Here is a 23,114-nt window from a genome sequence, read left to right on the forward strand (position 1 = left end):
ATATTGTGGTTAAGATGATGATTGGCCATCAAATAAAGCGTTGGGGAAATAAATAGTTACTAAAGTGACCGTAACATACAAGAATTCAGGAATAAATGTGACTTGTAACAATTATTTTCCATCCATCAAGATAGCAGTAAATTAGAAAAAAATGGAAAACCTCTCTTGCATGGACGATCTGAAAAAAACAGGCGTGACGCACAAATATCCATGACCCCTAAAATAGCCATGTAATCCGTTCAACGCGAGTGTTCAAAAGTACCTTAGGCCATACTCTTACGTAAAATCAGGGAAACTAGAACAATAATGTACTTTCACTCAGCAGCATGATCTCAGACGACACTATTTCCGAAACGAATAAAAGAATACCAGAGACCATCCTATTTCATAATAAAAACAAAGCGGGAGTAGATATGATGGATAGCATCGTATAGCAAAGGACCATCGTACGTTTCACGGATTCAAGTTTTATTACCATTTACCTGCTGATATTGGGTTCAAGGCAATACAGTAGAACCTCACTTATGAAACTTTCAGCGGAAAACCAAAAAAAGTTTCAAAAGTGAGGAAGTTTCATAAGTGAGGTTTTTCGGTATTTAGCATGAAATCCTTTCCTATAGGGGCTGGTTTGTTTCCAGGATGCAATTACTCACTTCGAGGCAAGAAATTGAAGCCTAATAATCTTATTTACTCACAAGCAACACCACAGATGATGTGTTACTTAAAGAGAAACATAATTTTACATTCCTGAACAACATTACCCATGGTTGAACGTTTAGCATTCCTGGTACTATGCTGCAAGGCTATCATACTGGAGAGATTTCGGAATGATGACACTAAATTTTCACAGAGAAGCAAATTTTTGAAAAAGGTTGACTCATTAAAAGCAGTTTTCAGAAAATTCATTTCACCGCCTATAGGCAAACCCAATAGATGGAGATTGAAGAATTTATATACCTGAGGAAAATCATCCAAATTAACCCCGTAATTAGGGAGCAAAATTTCACTAATGCATAACGAAAGCTTCACACCCTGTGGACCCGAGTTCATGTCCTTACTACTTGAACATATTTACAGGCATGCCTTTTTTTTAACTTTCCGGAAATTCCCATTGCCTCAGGGGGGGTGTGTGTCAAAGGGGGGATAGTCGCCCCCCAGGTACAACCATCCCCCAAAGCATATTCCTAGTCGCTTATTTTTTTTCTTCTTATCTTAATACCTCGTTTAATACATGTTAAAATATTTCATGGAGTTTAAGTCAACGTATGTTATGCAAACAAGTTATAGCCAACGTTTCTGTTTATATAAAACCAAAAAACTTATGATTCCTAGTTACGCCACTGCTTCCCGGGATATTCCGTGACAAAGATTTTTCCGGCGCTTAGATCACGGTGAGCATTTGAAATAACCGCGTAACTGCCGTCAGTGATAAACACGAACAAAAATAGATAAAGAGCCCGGAAAAATCTCTTCTCTCAAAAATGTTTACGCACTAAAAAAGAATTTTCCCATCAAACTTCAGCATTAGTAAATTGAATCTACCGGGTATAGTTTCTCCGTCGGCATTCTTCCTCGAATTCAGCGCCGGGAACTTCGACTCGCAAGCCGTGTGACTCATCTTCACGAAATATTTTGCTTCCCCATATCTGATAACAACACCGGACACTTTTTGTACTTCGTTATAAGTAGAGGTCCGTGAATTTCGCGAGACGCGATATCGCGAAATAACGCTAAATCGGTAGATAAAAACGAAATTTTGCGTATTTTTGCGATTTTAGGTGTATTTGCGAAATAATCGCATCTAATGAGTCATAATCTATTAAAGCCTAAGCCTTCGTTGTTTAACGCTGCCGACGTTCATTTGCTCTATCTCATTACGATTCCAAGGTCAATTGGCTCGTTTAGTCTCGCGCATAACGCATCTGCGTAATATAGCGCACTGAAGTGATTTCTCCCCCAGAATTTGCCGTTAAATTTATCACAGCCTTTCTCTTCGATTCCCATGTATCAATCCTGAAATATTTAGAATGAGGCCCTTCATCACCTGAAGAATTAGATATTATGAATTAAAAATGTGCGGAGAGAGACTTAACGCGGCCGCGGAAGAGCGGAAATAAAAGCTCACGCGTCCGTTACGCGTCAATGCCGAGCAGTAATTCCGGTGACTCACCGCGACGCATAAGACAGCGTTATTGGCTAACTTTTTGCTGGAAAACCCTGAGTGTGGGTCTAATGCAACAATTTCGTTGACTTAAACACGGCCGCTGGCTGGGACCGGGCCGCCGTTCACGGCACGGCCCACAGCGTGACAGAGAGTCGTCTCGTCTGAAAGCGGCCTGAATTTCGCGGCATCGTGACGTGAACGATTGCCGGCGAAAAGTCGTTTCGTCAGCAAGCAATGTAGCACTGCCTGTATTTCACGCCATAGATGGCGCACCGCCAGACCGAATTGAAATGGGCGCTGTGGTGATCACGGCGGCCGTCAACGACGCCGTGTCGTCAAATGCGCGATTTGATTCGCTTAAAGACATCCATAGACACGTATGGTTATTTGAAAGAACGAAGCGCTATCAGTTGGGGGAAGGGAAGGAAGGAACAGAAAGGATAGGAGGAGAGGGGGTTCCCCTCATTAGCGGACGGATCGTCGGGTATTCGGCTATCCACTAAGCTACAATGCAAAAAAATCATTTCAACACTGGCCAAATCTAATATCTAATTCTTCAGGTGAGAAAGCGTCTCATTCTAGATGTTTCAGGATCGATAAATGGGAAATAATTTTTCAAGTTTCTTTGAATCTGATTATGTTTTGTTAAGTGTGCTTCTTTCACTGCCTTTCCTGACCAATTGGCAACAGCTGTAATCAAAACTAAGCGATTTTGTTGTATCTAGCTGCTGCCCTACCTTAACTGGGTTAGGGGTATCGAAAGGGAACCCATGACATGAAATATTTCGGCCAATTTGTAAGTTATACAGTACTATGGTTATAATGTAGCTAACCAGCACTGAGTTTGAAAACACCATTGTGGCAGGTTGTGTTTTGCGGTTGGACTGTTTTTTTTTAATCGTAGTTCCAGCTTTAATTATCAAACGAAGGATAGGAATTTTAAAATGCCAAAAGCTAGTGACATTGTTCATACCAGGGCAAGTGAATTCAGCTGAGAAGGATTTTATGTGAAAGACAGAGTAATACTGTGCAATTTTTTCAATAAAAGATTTTAATTTGAAAGATGTGACACTTTGTTAAAGCTCATCAGTAGCGATACACATAAACGTGCGAAAGAAAAGGGACCTGCAAAGCGACAGCTATCATTTGAACTCACAACCACTCAGTCAAAGAAAGCGAAGGAGGAGCTTGTTGTTGCTACTACAGAAGCATTTTTAAAGGCTTTCTTTAGAGTAGAGAAACTTGACAATCCAAAAATTCTGGAATGGCTCTCAAAATGCACGTATGAGGTAGTGGGAATTTGCTTTCTGCCGATCGTATTCACCAGGACTACATACTTGAACCATTCATATACCTTGAACCAATAAGTTGAACCATTTCTTTCATTTGTTTTTATCAGAAATTTTGTACAATCGAAATTGTGTTAAACGCTATGTAAAATGCTTATTAAAGTATAAGTATTCATGAAACGTGTACCATAAAATAATATAACGTCTGTAAACGTGGGAAAATTGTAGCATTATAATAACACCGCCAAGACTTTATATAACACCGAAATCACATGGTTTTAAAACGAATTTTAGCAAAAATAAAACCACTTTCACGGACCCCTAGTTATAAGTCATTCTTGAGTCGAAAGGTTCTGCCTTATCTTTCGCGTTTTGAATTTGACTTTAATGATTACATTACTACTGACGATGCGAGTTATTCTCCGAGGGCATTCGTACTAACTCTGGTTCAGTTAAAAAAAAAAAAAACGCTTGCCACCAGGCAGACTCAAGCTAATAGCTACTCAAGGTCCAACTATGTTTCATTTAAACCCACTGAGATACAAGTTGGGTCAGTTTTGATCTACGCGCCGCGTAAGCAACTTTCCCCCAGCTCAATTCGACCCGCGGATGAGGGATTAGCCCGCGGAATGAGACCACGCATGCTGTTTTTACTATCCTGTTGAATCACCATCGACTTACGTCCATACTGCAAATACGATAATCTTTTTTGGATGACCTTGGAAGCCAAAATTTTGGTCCGCGAGGATTTTTAACGGCTCATTCAGGAGTTATTTTGTTGGGGCGACGGAAAACATAACCTTGGAAAATTCTAGACAATCTTCCGTTAGGGATAGATATTCCGGATTAACGATTATCTATTGCAGTTAAAATTAATATCTAATAAACAGCATCGCTCATTATTAAAACTTATTATTCTTCATTGACATATCTATGTAATGAGGACATACTACCCCCGCTCCTGTGACTAAAATCTGTGCATACCGCAATCTTCTCGTAAAGCAGCTCCTCTGACAAGTCATATAAGTGAGGTATTTTATCTCATTGGACTGGAAAAATGCGTTTCGAAACCGAGGTCGTCGTATAAGCGAAGAGTTTCAAAACTGAGGTTGGAAATACATGGGTTCATATGGGGTTATTCACCGGACAAAAAAAAAAAAAAAAAAAAAAAAAATCGGCGTATAAGTGAGGTCATCGTATAACTGAGAGTCGTATAACCGAGGTACTACTGTATTTAAAAAAAAATATGAATGCCTAATGCCTTTCACTCTGCTAATGAGTTTTTACTATCTTAATGTAATGTATAATGTACTTTTTAGATATTTTGCACATCATTATTACCATCAGTGAAGCTTGAAAACCTGTAGCACACATCTTCTGTAAAGGCAATTATCATCTAATCATGTCATCGTGCATCAAGGAGTCAGAGATGCATAGTTCTCCTAATGCAAGGGTATTAGGCAGTTTGTTAGCACTCAAAGGGCTTATAAATAAATTCAGAATGCTTGAGCCTCAACATGAAATGCATTGTCACATGACAAATTACTTGTAGCTCCAAGACAAATAAAAATTTCAGTTTTCATGAAAAGTCTCTCTCAAAATAAAAATTATGGACACCTAGCTTTTCAGATTGTCAACCACTGAGCCAAGAGCCATTGCTGACCTAAACATGACTCTTGTAGAAGAAATCTCTCATCACGATTTCAGAGTTCATTTGTCCTTGGGCTCACTGAGTACACTTCTACTACTTCCTACCTCTACTCTGCCCTTCTCCTGTCTCTGCTTGTTGTATTCTGCGAGCACCACCACAACGTCAAGAGGGTCGAGGAGGGCAAGGTGCCTGCAGGCCAGACCCCTGAGCAGAGGCATGGCCCTCGGAGTGAGCGCTTCCAGGGACCATCTCCCACCACCAGGCCCACGCATCAACAGCTCGGGCATCACCACATCCAGAAGAGTAGTCAGCTGCAAAAGTACACAAACTCAGCACAATTAAATCCATAGAATGCATCACCAATTTCATTCTCTTCTCCAGATACAGAAATTCTTCTTTTCCAGCAAAAATATTGACTTTTTTTAATCATTTACTATGAGGAAATGATCTTAATGTTTATTGAATGATTTAAGGTAATTAAGATTAGATGATATAAGTTAAGATTACTTTTGCACAAGCATATTTGGTGGAAAATAACAAACTGGATGAGACAAAACCTTGAGAGAAATATCATACAACCACCCTTCCATTCACAGTGCATTTGCCAAGTTGTGAATACAATGAAAGTGGCTCGCCAAGATTTACATATTATGGTCTTGGCAAATAGAGGGGGGGGGGTCCAAGAAGCAGATTAAATCATTCGTATTAGAGTTTTTACACAAAAACGTTCACTGGAAGGAGGTGAGAAATAAAAGATATTTGTTCGTGGCCTTCATTCGAAAAGTGTTTTTTCATCAATATTTTCGAAATTGGGATGAGTGCTCTTCAGTGAATATTTATTAAGTTAAATAAAATTTGGTTAAAGCAGCCAATAACATGGCTTTATGGCCAAGCCATGAAGCTTCCTGACTCAGTGTTAAAATATCTTTGAGTTGGTAAATAATTATTAATCGACAATCCTAATAGAGTTAAAAATCATTTTCTAGGAATTCCAGATGACCTAATAACCCGGCTCTCAGTAATTCTGAGAGCTGTATCCCCTGAACTTAAAGTAATTGGTACGGTTTTCTCAGCTTAGTGCCTAAAAACAGCAAAACTCTACGTAAAAATGTATCCATGGTATCAAATTTACTGTATTTATGCCATAAATTTTTCAGATACAAGAAAATGAGGAAGTGGAGATGGACTTTCAGTGAATTTTAGAATAAGTGCCAGAGTAGGTGGTGCGAAGGAGGAAAGGAAAGGGAGGTCAGTGGGAGATAACAGAAGAAGGAAGGCACAACAGCTACGATATTCAATGTGCCAACATTCTGGTGAGCAGTATGAAATACATTCCAGCCTCGGTGCAAGACAGGCAAGTTTACCGTTACAACCTTGGTGGCTGAAAAAAAGACTGTTTTTGAATTTCTCTTGTCTCGTTCCAAGGATTATATACCGTTAGAAAGGGAATTCATTCTCCAGCAAAGCGATGGTGGCGACACTGACTCTGTTGAGATATTTTTTCCCCCATAGTACCAACATTGATAACTTTCCTTAACTCCCATTGAAAAACACACAGAACACTTGGATCAAATGCGCAACCCACATATCACCTCAATACAACGAAAAACACTATAGTGAAGTCATGATTTTTACTGTCCCATCATACTTGGAGTGCAGAGGTTTTACTGTTTAAAGATTTGGTGATTTTTCTACAGATTTTTATACTACTTAGATTGGTCTTGTCTTCTGATCACGTTTCCTTGTCATAAAACAGGTTGACATGGAATAAAAATCAGAGGAAAAGAGTGCCCAATCTTTTGAATTCCCAAGAAAGGCTTTCCACAAAACACAGTCAAAAACCATCGAGCTATTCAAAAGACATAACTCACGGTCGAGTGGTGCAAGCCAGAGAGGGTGATGAGGTTCGAGTTGGCCACTATGTCTTTGGAGAGTTCCGTGAGCTGGTGGGGGGAGAGGTGGCGGAAGATGTGCACAGGAGGCTCTCGGCCAAGAATGTGCTTCAGCACCCATGGCTGGCCTGCGCACAGAGAACACAATAGTGCATCAAGAGAATATCTGAACGTGGCACAATCTGGAAAAGAAGGCCAAACAAACTGCAGCAAAAATTACGACATGATCATAGATATGCCGCCAGCCATGAATACATATTAGATACATTAAAGTTATTATATCGATAGCAGGAGAAATTGTCTCAACTCAGCTAACTCTCCACAAAATGCCTTACCAAATGCAAAAATACTCCATTGTATACCTGTTCCATGAATTTTATGAAAGGAAACGCCAAGAATGATGAACAAAGAGATAAATTTGGAGAAACAAAGACTGGAACAGAACCAGAACCAGGACCAACAAGAGGAGGAATATTATGTAACATCAGCATAAAAAATACAGCTAACTCAAGGAAAAATTAACAGTTGTTTTTAAATGACTTAATTCATAAAAATAATGACTATCTATATTAAAAAATTTATTTTGGAATAATAATGTGGTGGTTTCCCCTCCAATCAATAATGTGGGTCATTCCTAGTAATCATAAATGATGAGCTTAACTTATTTTCCTCTCATAATTTCCACAATGGTAAGGTTTCAAAGAGTAAAGCCTAAATTGATTATCAAAAACAAACAGACGTATCTTAAAAAAAAATACCAAATTCCACGTGCAATGAGACTCACTCACTCAGTTCATTTTCCAACTTGTGCACAATGGCCAGAGATCTCAAAGACAGGAGTTTCAATTCGCCACGAGCCGATGGTCGATCAACATCCAACAGGTGTTGGATTACTTTCTGGGGCACCTGGCTGACATTCAAGGAAACAATGGACGAAGTTGGAAGGAGCCCACGAACGAGGCCCGCTCCATAGGCCAGGAAATCATCAGCTCCCAAGAGAAAGGAGCCATTAACGCTCTGATTCAGAGGTTGGTCTTGGTCATCACCAAAATGAAACGTCAGATGCTTTGCTAGCAGGCGGCCCTTAATGAAGGAAAAGAGGAAGAAACAAATTAGTAAAAAAAATTCTTATCTCCTACAAAATATTAGGCCCATCGTAATTATAAACATCAATCATCTCTTTACATGGATCAAACACAACAGATTTAATATTTTTCCAACACACAAATTATACAACAAGGGATAACTTCTTAAGCATCTCTATTATATACAGTGCTTGGGGTAACTGACTCACTCATGGATACAAATTCCCGACCACTTCCATAAGTGCTGGAGAGCTGAGATTTGGCACGCGTGCGGGGAACCCGAAATGATCCGGAGGAAAAATCCGAAAACCAGAAGTTTCCGCCATGTGTCGTCGCTAGGACGACAAAATGGCCGAAATCGCACTTTTTCCGGGGATCCTCTTTCAGTTTTAATTTTACTGCGCACGAACTGTGCGTGCCACACGGATCGTTAATGCTTTTTTTGAAAGCTGATAAACGTGTGCACGTAATTAAGTAAATTTACTAGTTTCCATTTGAGAAAATTGCAGCCAAAATGGCGTCCAAAAATTTATTTTTCGAAAACAATTTCATAACTTCCCCTCCCCTCGACTTAATTTAAGGTGTTAGATAACGAAAAGATTATTATATATGCTCATAACATCGTCTACGAAATATAGGTAACATTTTTCTTTCATCCTGCTTGGTTACTCAGAAAAAAATTAAAATATTCCGAAAATCACCGAAAATGACGATTTCCAAAAGATTAACACAGGATTTTGTCAATTTTAACCTGACCGATTTCTTTCAAACTTTGTAGTTATACACAGCTATACATTATCTTTTAGAAAACATAAACATGTAATAAATGATTTCATGTATTTAACCGCGAAAAAATAAAAATGGCTGGCACTACCAACTTTTTTCGGGTATTGGTTTGCTTTTTATTGTACTACTTTCGAAATATGGATGTCATAGGGCACACTTCTGTTAGATATGACAGTAAATGAATATGACCATATAATCTCGTCATTTTGAAACCTCCCGAAACCCCCTAAAAATTTGCATATAAGTAGCCTTTTCGGGTATTTTTCGTCACAATTTCGCCGCTTTCCCAAGCTTTACCACTCATCGCTACAGAATTGATGTGGTCGATTGATGACCCCTGGCAGTACAAACCTATAAACCCGCGGTAAACCCACATACACCCCCCAAAAAATAAATTTTTTCACATAAGTCTACCTTTATGGATCTTTTCCTGACTATTCCACCGCCCCTACGGAATATATGTCAATGGATGGTGACCGCAGGGAGTACACACATATAAACCCCCGGTATCCCCCTGAAATTCCCCCCAAATGTAAAATCTGCCATTAAGTCTCCTATTTGGGAACTTCTCGCAAACATTACGCCGCACTACCCGTCCCCTCTGAGCTCTAGATCCAGAATATTTTGTGAGGGCGAGCCACCGTAAACCATACGGGAAAAAATACCAGAAAACCCCCGATCACCTCCTGGAACATCGCCGAAAAAAAATAAAAAAATTTGAAAGTCGCCTTTCCGAATAGTTTTCGTCACAATTTAACCGGGGTACCCTACCACTTATTAAAACCCTCGATAACCCCGTGAAACCTCCCAAAAAATTTGTAATAAATAGCCTCTCCAGGTAAAAGAATCGACATACCACGGACCCCTAGGACTTATCGGCACGGAATTTATGAGAACGATTTATGTCCACTGGTTTAACAAAAGTATAAAACCCCCGGTATTCCATTGGAACCCCCAGAAAAATAATGAAAAACTTGCCATTAAGACTTCTTTTATGGGTACTTGTCGCCACTATTACTCCATATTGCACTACCCTTTACAATCATCGCTACATGATCACTCTGGACGATTGGTGACCGCATGTATAACACATTAAAACCCCCTAATCCCCCTGGGCACCCCTCTCGGCGGAGGAGAGCATTAATGAGGACTAAGCGGAGCAGCCGCGGGGTGCTCATCAACTCCAAGGCGGCGAAGCCGCCCCAAAACGAGGAACGGCGAAGCCGTTCCGAGGAATGAGTGGGGCGCCTCCCTACCCCCTGGCCGGCGAAGCCGGCCAATAGCTGAGGTGAGATTATTCGAACTACAAAAGCCTCCGAACGACCACAAATGTTGATGGCGTAGCCGGAACCGGGGTTTTTAAGGGGCGGAGCCCCTTAACGAGCACGCGGAGCGCAGCGAGTTAATACATATAAGATGCACTTTACATGTTCCTCTCAGTCACTCAGAGTTAGCCAACGCTTTTTAACTTTTTATTATACATAATATGTACCTATTTTGACTCACTCGCCTTCTGATCATTTCTAGGCTGCTTTCTCACAAAATAATCCACTCACTAATCCATACCGATCTTTCAACTTCAATGAACCTCAATGTCCATGACAGATATAATTGTCAGGCTATGATACTTCTCAATTCTATGCTTCTTGGTGGGAGAAAAACTGACATCACCTCCATCTTGCCTAAAGCATTATGTAATACAGCCAGTGCTGCACAGAAAATGTTAATTAACAAACTAAATAATTACAATATAAATATTAAATTCAACAAAAAATATTTAACGGCCCTATTAACTTCTACTAATTAAAGTCAGTTACTTTTGTAAATTGCCATTTGGAAATTCACATAATCACTTGAAGGAGAATTATTGTTGAGAACTAGTACTTCATATTTATCAAAACAAGTTCACACATATCTAGTGTCAAACTTGGAGTGTTTCATTCAATGTGTATCTCAAGTGGGGATTTCGTTTGCAAATTGACTCGTGAGCCACAGAATGGAGAGCACTCAATGCACTTAAAGAGGAGCCAGCATTTCCAATGCGATTGACTCAGAGTGTCTACACAGAGGCCCACAGTCTCATACAGTGGAACCACATTAAAGCGAGTACAGGCTATTGCGAGACCCCCCCCCACTTAGACAGAGAGCAGATGCACTATCAATTGACCCTATGATTAGCATGAAAAAAAAAATTTGTTTTTACAAGGCCCTTTTTTGTTAGCACTAACCATAGCGAGAGTTTCCAGTTCCAGAAAACCTTCACCTAGAGTCCCTAATCTCGGTAATTGCTGGTGATCTGTTAGAAATGAAGGTAACATGGAGTGCTCAGTCTCAAATTCAAGTGATAATCCATAATTCGATAAATAAGTACAGTGGAACCCCAATCTATCGTTGCCGCATTGATCATTTTCCCACATTCATCGCTCGCTATTCCTGGTCCCACATAAAGTTCCATGAAGACAATGTCATTTTTTCCTGCATCTATCATTCCCTTAAGTATAGTTTTCCCGCATTGATCGCTTGAAGATTGTAGTCGCAGCATATAATTTTGCATAAGCACCCATTTGCATAATAAGCATCCATTGTTTGATGAAAATGAGATGATGTGTTATATGTGGCTAATGACAACAGATAAATAGTTTGAATCTTCCCCAGGAGATAGAACCATAGGGAGAAGCCCATTGCCGTGGGATAGTTACATTAGCGTATTTTCCAAGAACCATCGTCCCCCTCCATTGCTCTCGCCTCCCCCCTCTGACGCTTTCCTCATCTCCAAAATCAAACAAAAGATTCCAGCTCATGCATGGATGGTATTACGAAGACCTTAGCTTCGAAAGAAAATATCAAGTTACACGAGAACAAAAGAAACCTTTTTTTCACGCCTTCCCCTTTCTCACCCACTTACCTTTTTCAGCTTACCCACTTCAAAGTTCCCAGTTTCTGGAGATCAACTGCTGCACATAAATCACCTATTAGCCCATAAGGTGTCTAGCAATAAATTTCGGCAATTGGTATCAACTTTTATTAGATTGATATAATATTAATGTGCATGTAATTCAATAAAGAACGAGACCAAGTACGACATTTTTCTAATGTTATTTAAACATTTTAAGCAAGGAAATTGTTGGAAAAATACGATGGTGATTTCTGGCAAAACTCGATAGCCTCATAGCTGAGCCTATCGGCAGTTGATCCAACATTTTTTCCGAAAACAGGATATCAGGTTATTATCAGTTATCAATTAACGAGTTATACTATAAGTCTCACTTGTCAGAGCTACTAACGATGGATTCCTAATGATTTCCTGTTTTAGATGTTGAAGTAACGAAGTTGATGGGCCACGATCTGATAAATTCAACAGGGGAGTAAGATCATAGAACCACAACAACTATGGAATCTCCCACTGAATACATACGCCCCTGCATAGTAGCTCAGTCATTTCTAAATACTCTTTTAAGCTGCTAGTTGGTAGAGCACTCCTCACTGATTGGCAGAAACTCAAATTTCAGTTCTCAGTGGACAATGGTGAGTTGTTAAGAGGATTCAAAAGCTTCACCATTGGATTAAAATGACTTTTACCATTCAAGGACACTAAGGCACATTGAGCAACAAGGTATGTATCCATGATAAAAAGAAGAACACAATGGTAATTTCCACACTTTTAATATCACAACTCAGCAACCGACCATGGTTTCAACAAGTGTCATTTTCAAGGTATGTATGTTATAATACTGTGGAAAGGAAGTCCTTTGTCACATGCATATGACAGGCTTTTTGATGGTACATAGCCAATCACTCACTACATACAATAAAACTCCTGCAACATTCTGTAATCTCTATCACAGGCTTCCAATGAATATGAGAGGGACTTGCGACCAGGATATGTAATAGCCTATGATCACGTGTTCATAATATTTATTTTGCTACATTGAGGTTCATTGTGCAGAGGTTTTATTCCATAAAGCTGTCAGTGGTGATGTCATTGATTAGCTAAAAAAGTCATATCATTTCTCCTCAATACCTATAATGGCAACAAACTTTTTTCACCCCAAAAGCTCTAATCAACATTAAATCAAAATAAATGGGAAATTTTTAACACCCCAGGCACTGAAAACACTAACTTGGGAAAAAATTCACTTAATTGTTCAAAATTTGAGCACCATACTTAGCACATTATTTTTTCCATAATTTCATTGTTTACATTAAATTTCTTATGAAAGTGAATCTTGATATAATGGAGGAGGGGGACGTAGTAATGGAACCAGTAAAAAGCGACACTTACCTGGATTATGGACAATTGATCTGAATCAATATCCTTCAATAATTCAGGATGTACTCTGGAAATGTTTCTGCTCCTGAAGAATGGTAATGGAAGGGAATAGGCAAATCGACCGGCATTAAGGAAACACTCCAATGACAGAGTGGGGCCCTCGTCAGAGAAAAACCCTATCGAGAGACCTGCGGCCATTTCACGTGATCTTCCACTCTGCTTGTCACTCGAGTTGGAGGTCTTGGTAGACAAGCACTGCGACATCAGACAGTGAGACAGCTGAAACAAGAGAGCACCTCAGCATCACAAATGATTTCAAAGCATGTGGTTAGCATGAAATAAAATCCATGATAAGAACCGTCAAATGTCCATTTCTGTTTTTTGACATAAAAGGAGTGGTGCTGTGCCCTTCACTTCTGTCATTTGTTGGTTTATTTTAGAGATGTGCGAATAGTATCCGCGAATACTCAAATACCTCGAATACTAGAACGTATTCGATATTTGAGGTCTCGAATAGTTATGCGAAAAGTACCGCCTCGAATACTTTGAATTTCGCGCCGTACACTGTCGCACGCACATCATTGGTAGTTGTCTCGGAAAAAAGTAGGTAACTCTAGTCCTTTAGTGCATGCAGCGCAGTTTTAGGCAAGTTAACGAACTACATCAAATTCGCGGGTTAGAGCAGTGAAAAGAGTTCAAGGTTGCCAGGTAAGAAAGGGATATGCCCATGTTACATGTAAACAAAATGCTTCTGTGAAGAAAGGATCCAGAAAGGATGACGACCTTGACGAGCCCAAGGAACAATCCCTTATTTTTTGTGATTCGAAGAAACGGCATGTTTTGGTGTTTCAGGCTTGTTTCTTGGCTCCACATGCATGTGACAACGTTGAATGACTAGGTGGCGGTGTGAGATGCATTTTGGGGGCAGTGGTTGGCTGCAAACCGTATTGGTGCACGATTCTCCACTCCTCGTTTTGAGCTAATATCAGACCACTATCTGTGCATCGAACAACTCTCGCCAGCCCAACTGTAGTCTAAGGGTTTTTTGGATAGCGATTGCGATGATGTAAATATGTTACATGATGTACAAAATCTTCAGTTCCTCTGAAAAAATAACCCTGGGCGGTTTGCATACCTACGATAAAAGCCTGGCATGGGAACGGTTTAGCAAAGAAGCGTACACTGCATCGTAAAATTAGGAGCGGAATATATTTTTGACATAGGAGTCTGTCTATAAGAGCTTTGAATCACCGCCAAGAGATTCAAAGGATCTGGTGTAGTAAATAGCATTTTATAATTCTGATCACAGAGTACATTTCCCTTGAGGGTAACCTGCATCTAAGTTAAGCCATTCGTTTAAACAAATTTTAGGGATTGCGCAGAAATGCGTCACAGTTCTGCTGATATGATGTGAAACTTTGAATTATAATGAATTCTGGAGAGTACTGTAACACAACGCATGCCACAATTTTCCTCCTCTCCTTGTGGCCAGCAGTAAACAATAGGACCTCCACCATATAGGGTTCTGAAAGCGAACGACAATAGGAGTATAGGTGGGGAGGTGACAGTCGACAATAGGAGAGAGAGGGAGAGAAGGCGGAGGGAAGCGAAACCGAGGGGACTCCGACAATAGTAACGCTACAAGATAGATGTGTCCCGGAGATGCTCTGAGATTGCCTGGAGGGGTATTGCAATTTAGCCCGGAAAAGGAAGCAGCCTCATTTAGGATTGGCCTGCGTTGACCTGGAGAAAAGGGGAATGCTGCCCAGGAATAAGGAAACCCAGATACCCAAGGAGTGCGAGTGCAGTGATTGGAGAAACCGGAGTGCCCATAGAACCAACCAACCTGCATGGTCATCTGTCCGTAATTATAAACCACCTATTTATTTCATGTATATGCCACACATGGGTGTAATCTGATAAAATGGACCCAAGGACAACCTTTGTACAGAGATTCCCCATTGGAGGAATTAAGATCAAAAGAAAACGAGGTGTGATTAAATTTTGTGAAGGTTTTTCATAATTAAATTTTATAAATTCAGAGTTGTCGTACATATATTTTAAAAATGTCCAAAATTGGTTTATTGATGGGTCATGACCATTAAGAAAAGATAAAGAGCTCATTTATTGCATTGTATATCTGAAGAATTTGGTAAATTTTTTCTATTTAATGAATTAAATAGTGTTCTGTTCCGTATCCATTGAAATTTCTGTGCAATGAGTTTTCTTTTGCCGCTGAGCAGCTGGTGCAAATTACAACGGGCAAGTAACAAGTAATAATTCACGTTTCATTTTGAAGCGTACAAGAGTGCATAGGTATAAATTTAATTAGGTGAATAATACTCGTACGTTTATCTTATTTGTTACATTTTTTGGCTCACATTGTTGGTGCTAGTTGAGAATAAATACCTAGGTCTATGCACTTCACCTAGGTTATTAAATAACACTTTACGGTATGAAGAAGAGGTAATGAAGATTCACTATGATTGGTCGCTAAGAAGAGGATTTCTATCAGCAGAGTAATTCTGCTTTCACAAATTTTTTACAATTAATTACTCAACGGTGCTGAGTCCTCGCTTGCTAACCTACGGTTGATTGTTATTTTACCATCTTGGTAATAATTAGAGATGGGTCGAATAGCAGATTTCTCGAATTCGAATATCGAATTCGAATATTAAATCATTGCTCGAATATTCGAATACCTCGAATTTCGAATACCTCGAATTTCGAATACCTCGAATACTAAATGATGAAATCTGGTATGTTTGACTCGGTTGCCTATGCAGCAGGCAACACAAGATTTTGGGGAGTAATTTTGATTTCCTTTAAATGATTCAAACAGGAATTTAGCTGATTAATGGAATATTTTAATTTTATGGAAACAATTGGGCATATAATTAATTCAACTAACATCGCTTTACCCCCACTCCTGCTGCCAAGTGCTAGCTGACAATCTGAGGCATTTTGCAAAATACAAGCTCTTTTCCACCGGATTTTCTTCAATTATTTTCAGTCCATCTTTGGGAGTTCTCACGAGATAAGAAGATGAATTGGAATTGCTATCAGGGAGAAACCAAATATTCTGAGAAAATATCCCTTTGTCTAGGACTGTAACAATAAACATTTATAGCACCACTCATTAATTGTAACTTGATATATATTTTCGGAAAAAAATACCGCATCAACTTCCGAGAAGCTCTGCTGCTCATATCGAGTTTCGCCAGAATGCTAAGTCTCAGTCGTATTTTGACATTTATTTCTTTGCGTAAAATGCTTAAATAAACTCAGAAATACGTCGTGTTTGGTCTTATTCTTTTCGAAATTACGCTAACATTACTAATATTTCAATTCAATAAAGGTGTAACATCAATTGACGAAAGTCATTCTTAGACACCTTTTGTGCTAATAGATGACTCATGCAGCGGTTGACCTCTACAGAAATGGGGAACTTCGAAGCTGGTAGGAAAAAAATGTCAGTGGGGGAGAAAAGGGAGGGCCCGAAACACGTTTCTATTGTTCTCGTGTAACCCAGTATTTTTTCGAAGCTAAGGTCTTCGTAATATGATCCCTGCGCGAGCTGTGACCTTTTTTTTTATTTCGAAGAAGAGGAAAGCCTCAGAAGGGGGGCTAGTGCTGAATGGAGAGCGATACCGGATCTTGGGAAATGCGCTAATGTAAGTATCCCACGCTACTCACACAGCTGTTGACCTCCAGAAATGGGGAACTTCGAAGCAGGTAGCCAGAAAAAGGTCAGTGGGTGAAAAAAGGGGGGAGGGCGTGAAACACGTTTTTATTGTTCTCGTAACTCGATATTTTTTTCGAAGCAGGGGTCTTCGTAATGCGATCCGTGCGAGAGCTGGGACCTTTTGTTTGATTTCGGAGAAGAGGAAAGCCTCAGAGTGGGTGAGGCAAGTGCTGAATGGAGGGGGATAGCGGATCGTGGGAAATGCCCTAAGGTTGCTATCCCACGGCACTGAGGTTCGGATTTTTTCACCTGACCATTTTCGGTTCCCCTCGTCGAACTCTTTTCACCGCTAAAATCCACGAATTTGATGTAATTCGTCAACTTGCGTAAAACGGCGCTGCGAGCACTAAATGACTACAGTTCTCTACATTTTTCCGAGTCAACTACCAACGATGTGCGTGCGACAGTGTATGACGCGAAATTCAAAGTATTCGAGGTATTCGAGGCGGTACTTTTCGCATAACTATTCGAAACCTCGAATATCGAATACTTTCTAATATTCGAGGTATTCGAGTATTCGCGGATACAATTCGCACATCTCTAGTAATAATAGTGATTTTCCTACGTGGCAATAGCTGACGATTGATCGAACTGCATTCTTATCTGTGAATGAAACATCGAAATATTCATTGCCGGATAGCATGCAGCTACAAGTAACGTTGCTGTAGCTTTCCATAAGTCGAAAGTCAATGTAAGGGCGCTGATCTAACTACACCAATGCACTGTTAGGTGGTTTGCACGAGTGCATCATATCGGGGAAGCGTAAATATTTGGAGATTAAAATCATAGACGAGTGCAAAAGTAGTTGGACTCTAAAGACTGATTTCCGGAGGCAGTTTGGTATCTTGCCATTTACGTAGTTTACAATATAATGAAAGATACAATTCATGCAGTAGTGAACGAACTAGAAACACCTAGCAGCCAAAAATATTTGTGGCAAGAGGAACATCCACAAATGGAATCTGCACTATTCAAGTGGTTTGGTCAACAAAGGTCTGCCATAAATGGCGTGATGTTTAAGAAGAAAGCTGACTACATTTCCAATGGGGAAAAATGTCTTTGCAAGAAATATCTTCAATCACCAAATCACGCCATATTTCAGTGAATCTTTCAGCTGATTTTCTCAACTGACTGATGTACTGGTTAAACATTCAAAAACTCGGCAGAACTGATATTGTCGGCATGATGTATTCGCAAAATTATCCAAAAACTTCCACCACATACCAAACGTATTGATTCAGTCTAGTTACGCTGTTTTTACAGCTTTATTCAGCGATCAAAAAATGCAAGAACTGGAATAAAATCACCGAAACTGGGGGAATTATTATTTTATAAAAATTAAAATGCCCCGTTTCCTTCTTTAAATAAGTAGATAATTATATTGTGCCTGATAATGATTTTCTACCAGTTTAACTGCGTTAATTACTGAGGAAACAAAAGAAAAACTGTAAATACGAACGATTATGAGACATGGGTGGGTTTATTCAACTCCTTTGGATACAACGAGCACTCGGTTTTGCTAGTAATTTCAGAGGGATTATGAGCACTCGTAAAACCGGGCTTCTACTGTAACTCCTTCATAAGGTTCACCTTGAATGCTACAACGTGAGATATTCACATGGGTGCACTTATTTGTGATTCACTGCTTACAATGTAGATAATGGTATCCTGAATATTCACAGAGAGAACTGAGAAGTTTATTTGTTGTGCTATTACGAAATACTTTAAAGACAGACCTCAATACTAACAAGAGATATTACCATGGTAACAGGCCTATCAGTCACACTAACATGAGTTACTTTATCTGAAATTCAACCTAAATATCACTATGGCAGCACCATATGAATAAGGAATTTATTAACTTCACTTAGACTGAAATTGGAGAAAACTTTCTGATGGCTCTCCTCTGGCATTAAAATTTATATCATACTATTCAGTTAACCATTACCCATGGAAGAGGTAGCTTAGTAGGAATAGTAGGTGAAGTACGTTAGTTAACAGTATGTGAGGGCATACACTCAGATGACTGCCTATGTGTTTCCTACTCTACTGGTAAATGCTTATTTCTCCTCAACATCATGCAATTTCCATGTGCCTTGAAAAAGATGCCATTTTTTTCCCTGTGACCAAGAATAAGTATTTTTTTACTAAAAGGAATGCCAGACTCATGGTTTTTTTCTTAGGATCTTTGCTCATTCATTAATGATAACTTAAAAATGAACCATGAGTCTGTATTCCCATGGCTTTTCCCTGTGGATGCTGACAATGAAAAATGGTACAAGCGAGATTTTTTTGTAAACTATTTTTTTGCAGCTGAAGTACTTCATGCAGTGAATATTAAATGATAAACGTGGTATCATTATGGACTACTTAGCTCTAGAAAAAAAATCATGCCTTCTCATCTCACAGGAATGAAGTTATGGAAGAAAATAAAAATCGCCATGTGTTGCACGTTGCGGCACTTCAGGGGCCGCGACCAAATTTCAATTGCTCATATTTCATCAACAATTGAAAATTGGAGGCTAAATTTGCACACAATCCCTGATCATACCAGAATGTACGACCATGGCAAGTTTCATGAAAATCCGAGTCGGTGGGTTTCATTTGGTCAAAATATTGGTTGATTTGACATGGAATGAATGACCCATTTGATTAATAAGCACGACCTCTGTCTCCCGCTCCACAATGTGGTTTCAGCATCTTTGTTGGGTAAACCATTTTAAAATTTTTCTCGCAAGAAGATGGCTAGGTGGTGCAAAGGCTAGCACACCTGACCGAGAATACGGAGATCCAGATTGAAATAACGGACAATCCAAATGATCTCTTCATGACAAAATTAGTCTTGGTGAAAATACTCAAATACTGACCACTACTGTCGCAGGCTTTAAAGAATTTCAGTTCAAAGATTGGAGCACATTAGAACTGCTGCAACGGAGGACGTTGTCATCCAGTGCATACCTGCAAGGCAGTGGCAAAAGAGGGTTCCTGATTGAATCTCCCCCTCGGAAGATGATTGAGGGCTCCAAAGTCGGCGGCCGAGTGGTTGAAGCTGTTGGCCAGCTGGCGGGGGGAGAGCAGGGGCAAGAGGGGCATCGAGTACAGCGGGATCCCATTCTTCAGGTCTCCCTCCTTCAGAGCCGACCCATTCCCCACTATCGCCCCAAACACTGCTCTCGCCTGCATGAGGGAGAGAGAGAGAGAAAAAACAATGCACAAATAAACCATCACCCATTTGGAGGCAGCACAGGCCATCTGCAAACCTTCATTCCTTGACTTAATGCGCATCAACAGTATGTCCCACTTAAGTATCTCTGTTGGCAAATTTCTGATCCCACCACCTGACTCCCATGATGACATGATGATAAGGTGCTAAATGCAAACCTTAGAAAAGCATTGGGTAACAATAGTTCAGAAGCAAAGGACAACTAAACCCAATGTTCTTGGAATGAAAAATGCTTCAAGAAAAGAGGAAAGAAACTTGTTATAACCTGTTTAGATCCTCTGCCTAAGGGCACATGTTCTACAGTGTCATAGAAGAGAGAAATTCTAGATTTTTAGGTAATGAAAAAATACATGTTTAAAATAAAAATAAGTTGAAAAATTATAAATCCAAATTCCCTCAGTCATAAACAGTTATTTAAGAGCCAAATGAATGCATGGTCCCCAACAAAAGGGTGGCAGTGAAATAGGGATGTGCGAGCAGTGCTTGATCTCAAGTAAAATCAAGTTTAACTACTCGCGAGTACCAAGTCTAGTTGAGTTGAGTATAGTAATTTCTGGACCGGCAATATGACAATGCATGCACCAAAATATTCTCATAATTTCAATCCAAGGAGGTAGGCCAATCAAAAAGAAGCTGGTATCTTTGGTGTGCGTAGAGAAGGTCTAGGATCTAGACTTACAATTCCCTCAGAGTTTGAAGCTCTTGGCATGTGACTAGGTCCAGCAGCACATTGTTCATCTCTAGATATAATAGACATAGGCTCGCAATCACATTCACCATCTAATTTATAGTCCGCATTTTTGTTCACTTTGTTCCAACTCCCTAAAAAACTGACACATACTTTATGCAAATTTAAGCATGGTCTCGACAAAAGAAATGCAACTATTTATGAATATAAAGAAGTCACTATAGTGGAACCACATTAAAGCGAGTATGTACTGGCTAATCGAGACCCCCGCCATTACGAGAGACCTTGCAGGTTTACCTTCAATTGACCCCTTGGTTAGCATGTGAAAAAATTTCGTCTACGCGAGGCTCTTTTGGAGTTGGCACTCGCCATAGCAAGAGTTTCCATCACCGGAAAACAGTCAAACAAAAGTTCCCAATCTCTGCAATAGCTAGCAAGCTGTTAGAAATGAATTTAGCATGGACTGCTCAGTCTCAAATCCAAGTGGTAAAAAATTGTTCGGTAAGCATGTAGTTCATTATGGTAAAAATACTGTGGGATTAAAATGTCCAAAAACTCTATCTTCTTTTGTTCCTCGGGCAACAGAAAGCAGTCGACATCATACCCACACGTCCGTGAGTTGAGTGAATAGAGAGCATTTGAAGGTAGACATCATGGCCAAAAATTGCAAAACAAGTCTAAGCGATATAATGAAGCAATAGAATAATGAATAAGAATGAAGGAATAGAGCAGTATGAGAGTGGGGTAAATAATTTTTCTTCCCATTTGCTCTTCATAGATTGAGCGTGCTTTTGACAGTTTTGTCGAATTCCCTCTCTCCAAACTATACAATGCACATAGAGATCTGAAGAAAAACTCTGCTGAGGGCACACAAAAACATTGGGTCTGCTAAACGACGTGATTTACCAGCAAGAATGCTGGGCAAACTGCACGACAAAATATTTCATTGCCCAACCGCTTATCAGCAACTTAGTTGTATCCCACACTTAACATTGTCCCGCGTGATTCTCAGCAGTGCTACAAAATGATGTCCTGGGCTCATAGGCGGATCCAGGGGGGGGGGGGGGGGGGCACGGGGGCACGTGCCCCCCCCCAGACCCTCAAAAATATGCAAGATTTTTAATACGCTCCCATTATCATTGCATTCCTTTTGTATTACGAGGTATCCTTGTGCCCCACCCAGAACAAAATCCTTGATACGGCCTTGCTTGTGCCCCTCCCAGAAAAAAATCCTGGATCCGCCCCTGCCTGGGCTCCTGATGGAAGAGTCGAAATTCACGGTATGAATAAGCAGGCCAGACATATGGCTGTCAATAAGCTCAATAAATTGTATACAAAAATCGTTCTCACAAACACCAAAAAAATTACGAAGGCGGTATTTAGAATGTGATTCACAGGGAAATATGGGAATAAATGATTGCAAAACTGGATGTTTTATTTTGAATCCCAGGAAATTCATGAAATATTTTCCTTTTAGATGCGAAGGTAACAATGGGGTCGAGTCATTCTGTCTCCATGGATAGGAGTGACGTTATTCAAAATATTTCCGCTGGCAAGGGATTATAGGCTGCATTAGTCATCTCTTTTATTTATTGAACATACTATGTGAGCACTTACAGGAAAATAAGAGCCATAAATAACAGAAAGCGAGTGCTATCGAGTGATATCTACCATAGTTAGAGAGCAAACTGAACTCTTTTACAACCTAATCCCCAACAAAGCCCTTTCAGTATGGATGATTTCTTGTAATGATGCTTCTAGAGGCAGGTAGTGCATTGTTAGCTATGACATCTGTGAAAAGCTGATGCTGAGCTATTAGTTCATTTAATTTTTTTTTTAATTCAATTAAGATAAAAAATTGAATATTTATCGGTCATTATTGAGTATGTTAAATCAACAAATTCATACTTGTAAGTTTTGATGGCCTTAGTGTGCGCAAGATACATGTGCTTATTCATTTCTTTGTTGCATATTACCCATATTACCCAAGCATGTTATATAACGAACAGTTTCTTGCAGCTTTCTTTTGTTTTACTCCTGCAGAAACAAATGCGACTCGTTATTTCACATAACTACCCCGAAACAAAGAAATATTACATATACACCGATTGAAGGATGGAGGCATTAAATAACCATGATACATTTTATCACTAATTGTTAGAATGTTTTCAGCAGAAAATACCTTAACAATGGATTGATCACGTAAATGCTCTTAGTACTTAGAAAAAAGGCTTGGCTGGTTGGGCATTGGGATAATGATTGACAAAGCAATGCTTATAAATTGAATATATTGGTTATTAATTGCTCCACCTGCGGTAAAG

General features: G+C 39.7%; 1 protein-coding gene across 1 annotated transcript in view; it reads right to left on the reverse strand.

Annotated features, from left to right (window-relative positions):
* Positions 1-23,114, reverse strand: part of LOC124155369 — a 138,769-nt gene that overhangs the window by 65,112 nt on the left and 50,543 nt on the right. Inside the window, exons 8-12 of the mRNA XM_046529126.1 lie at positions 19,841-20,059; positions 13,150-13,416; positions 7,785-8,079; positions 6,976-7,124; positions 5,209-5,415 (exon numbers count right to left, since the gene is read on the reverse strand). Coding sequence (XP_046385082.1) covers positions 5,209-5,415; positions 6,976-7,124; positions 7,785-8,079; positions 13,150-13,416; positions 19,841-20,059 — 1,137 coding nt within the window. The remainder of the gene's footprint in view (positions 1-5,208; positions 5,416-6,975; positions 7,125-7,784; positions 8,080-13,149; positions 13,417-19,840; positions 20,060-23,114) is intronic.

This window comes from Ischnura elegans, chromosome 3 (genome assembly GCF_921293095.1).
Source record: "Ischnura elegans chromosome 3, ioIscEleg1.1, whole genome shotgun sequence".
NCBI classification, from domain to species: domain Eukaryota; kingdom Metazoa; phylum Arthropoda; class Insecta; order Odonata; family Coenagrionidae; genus Ischnura; species Ischnura elegans.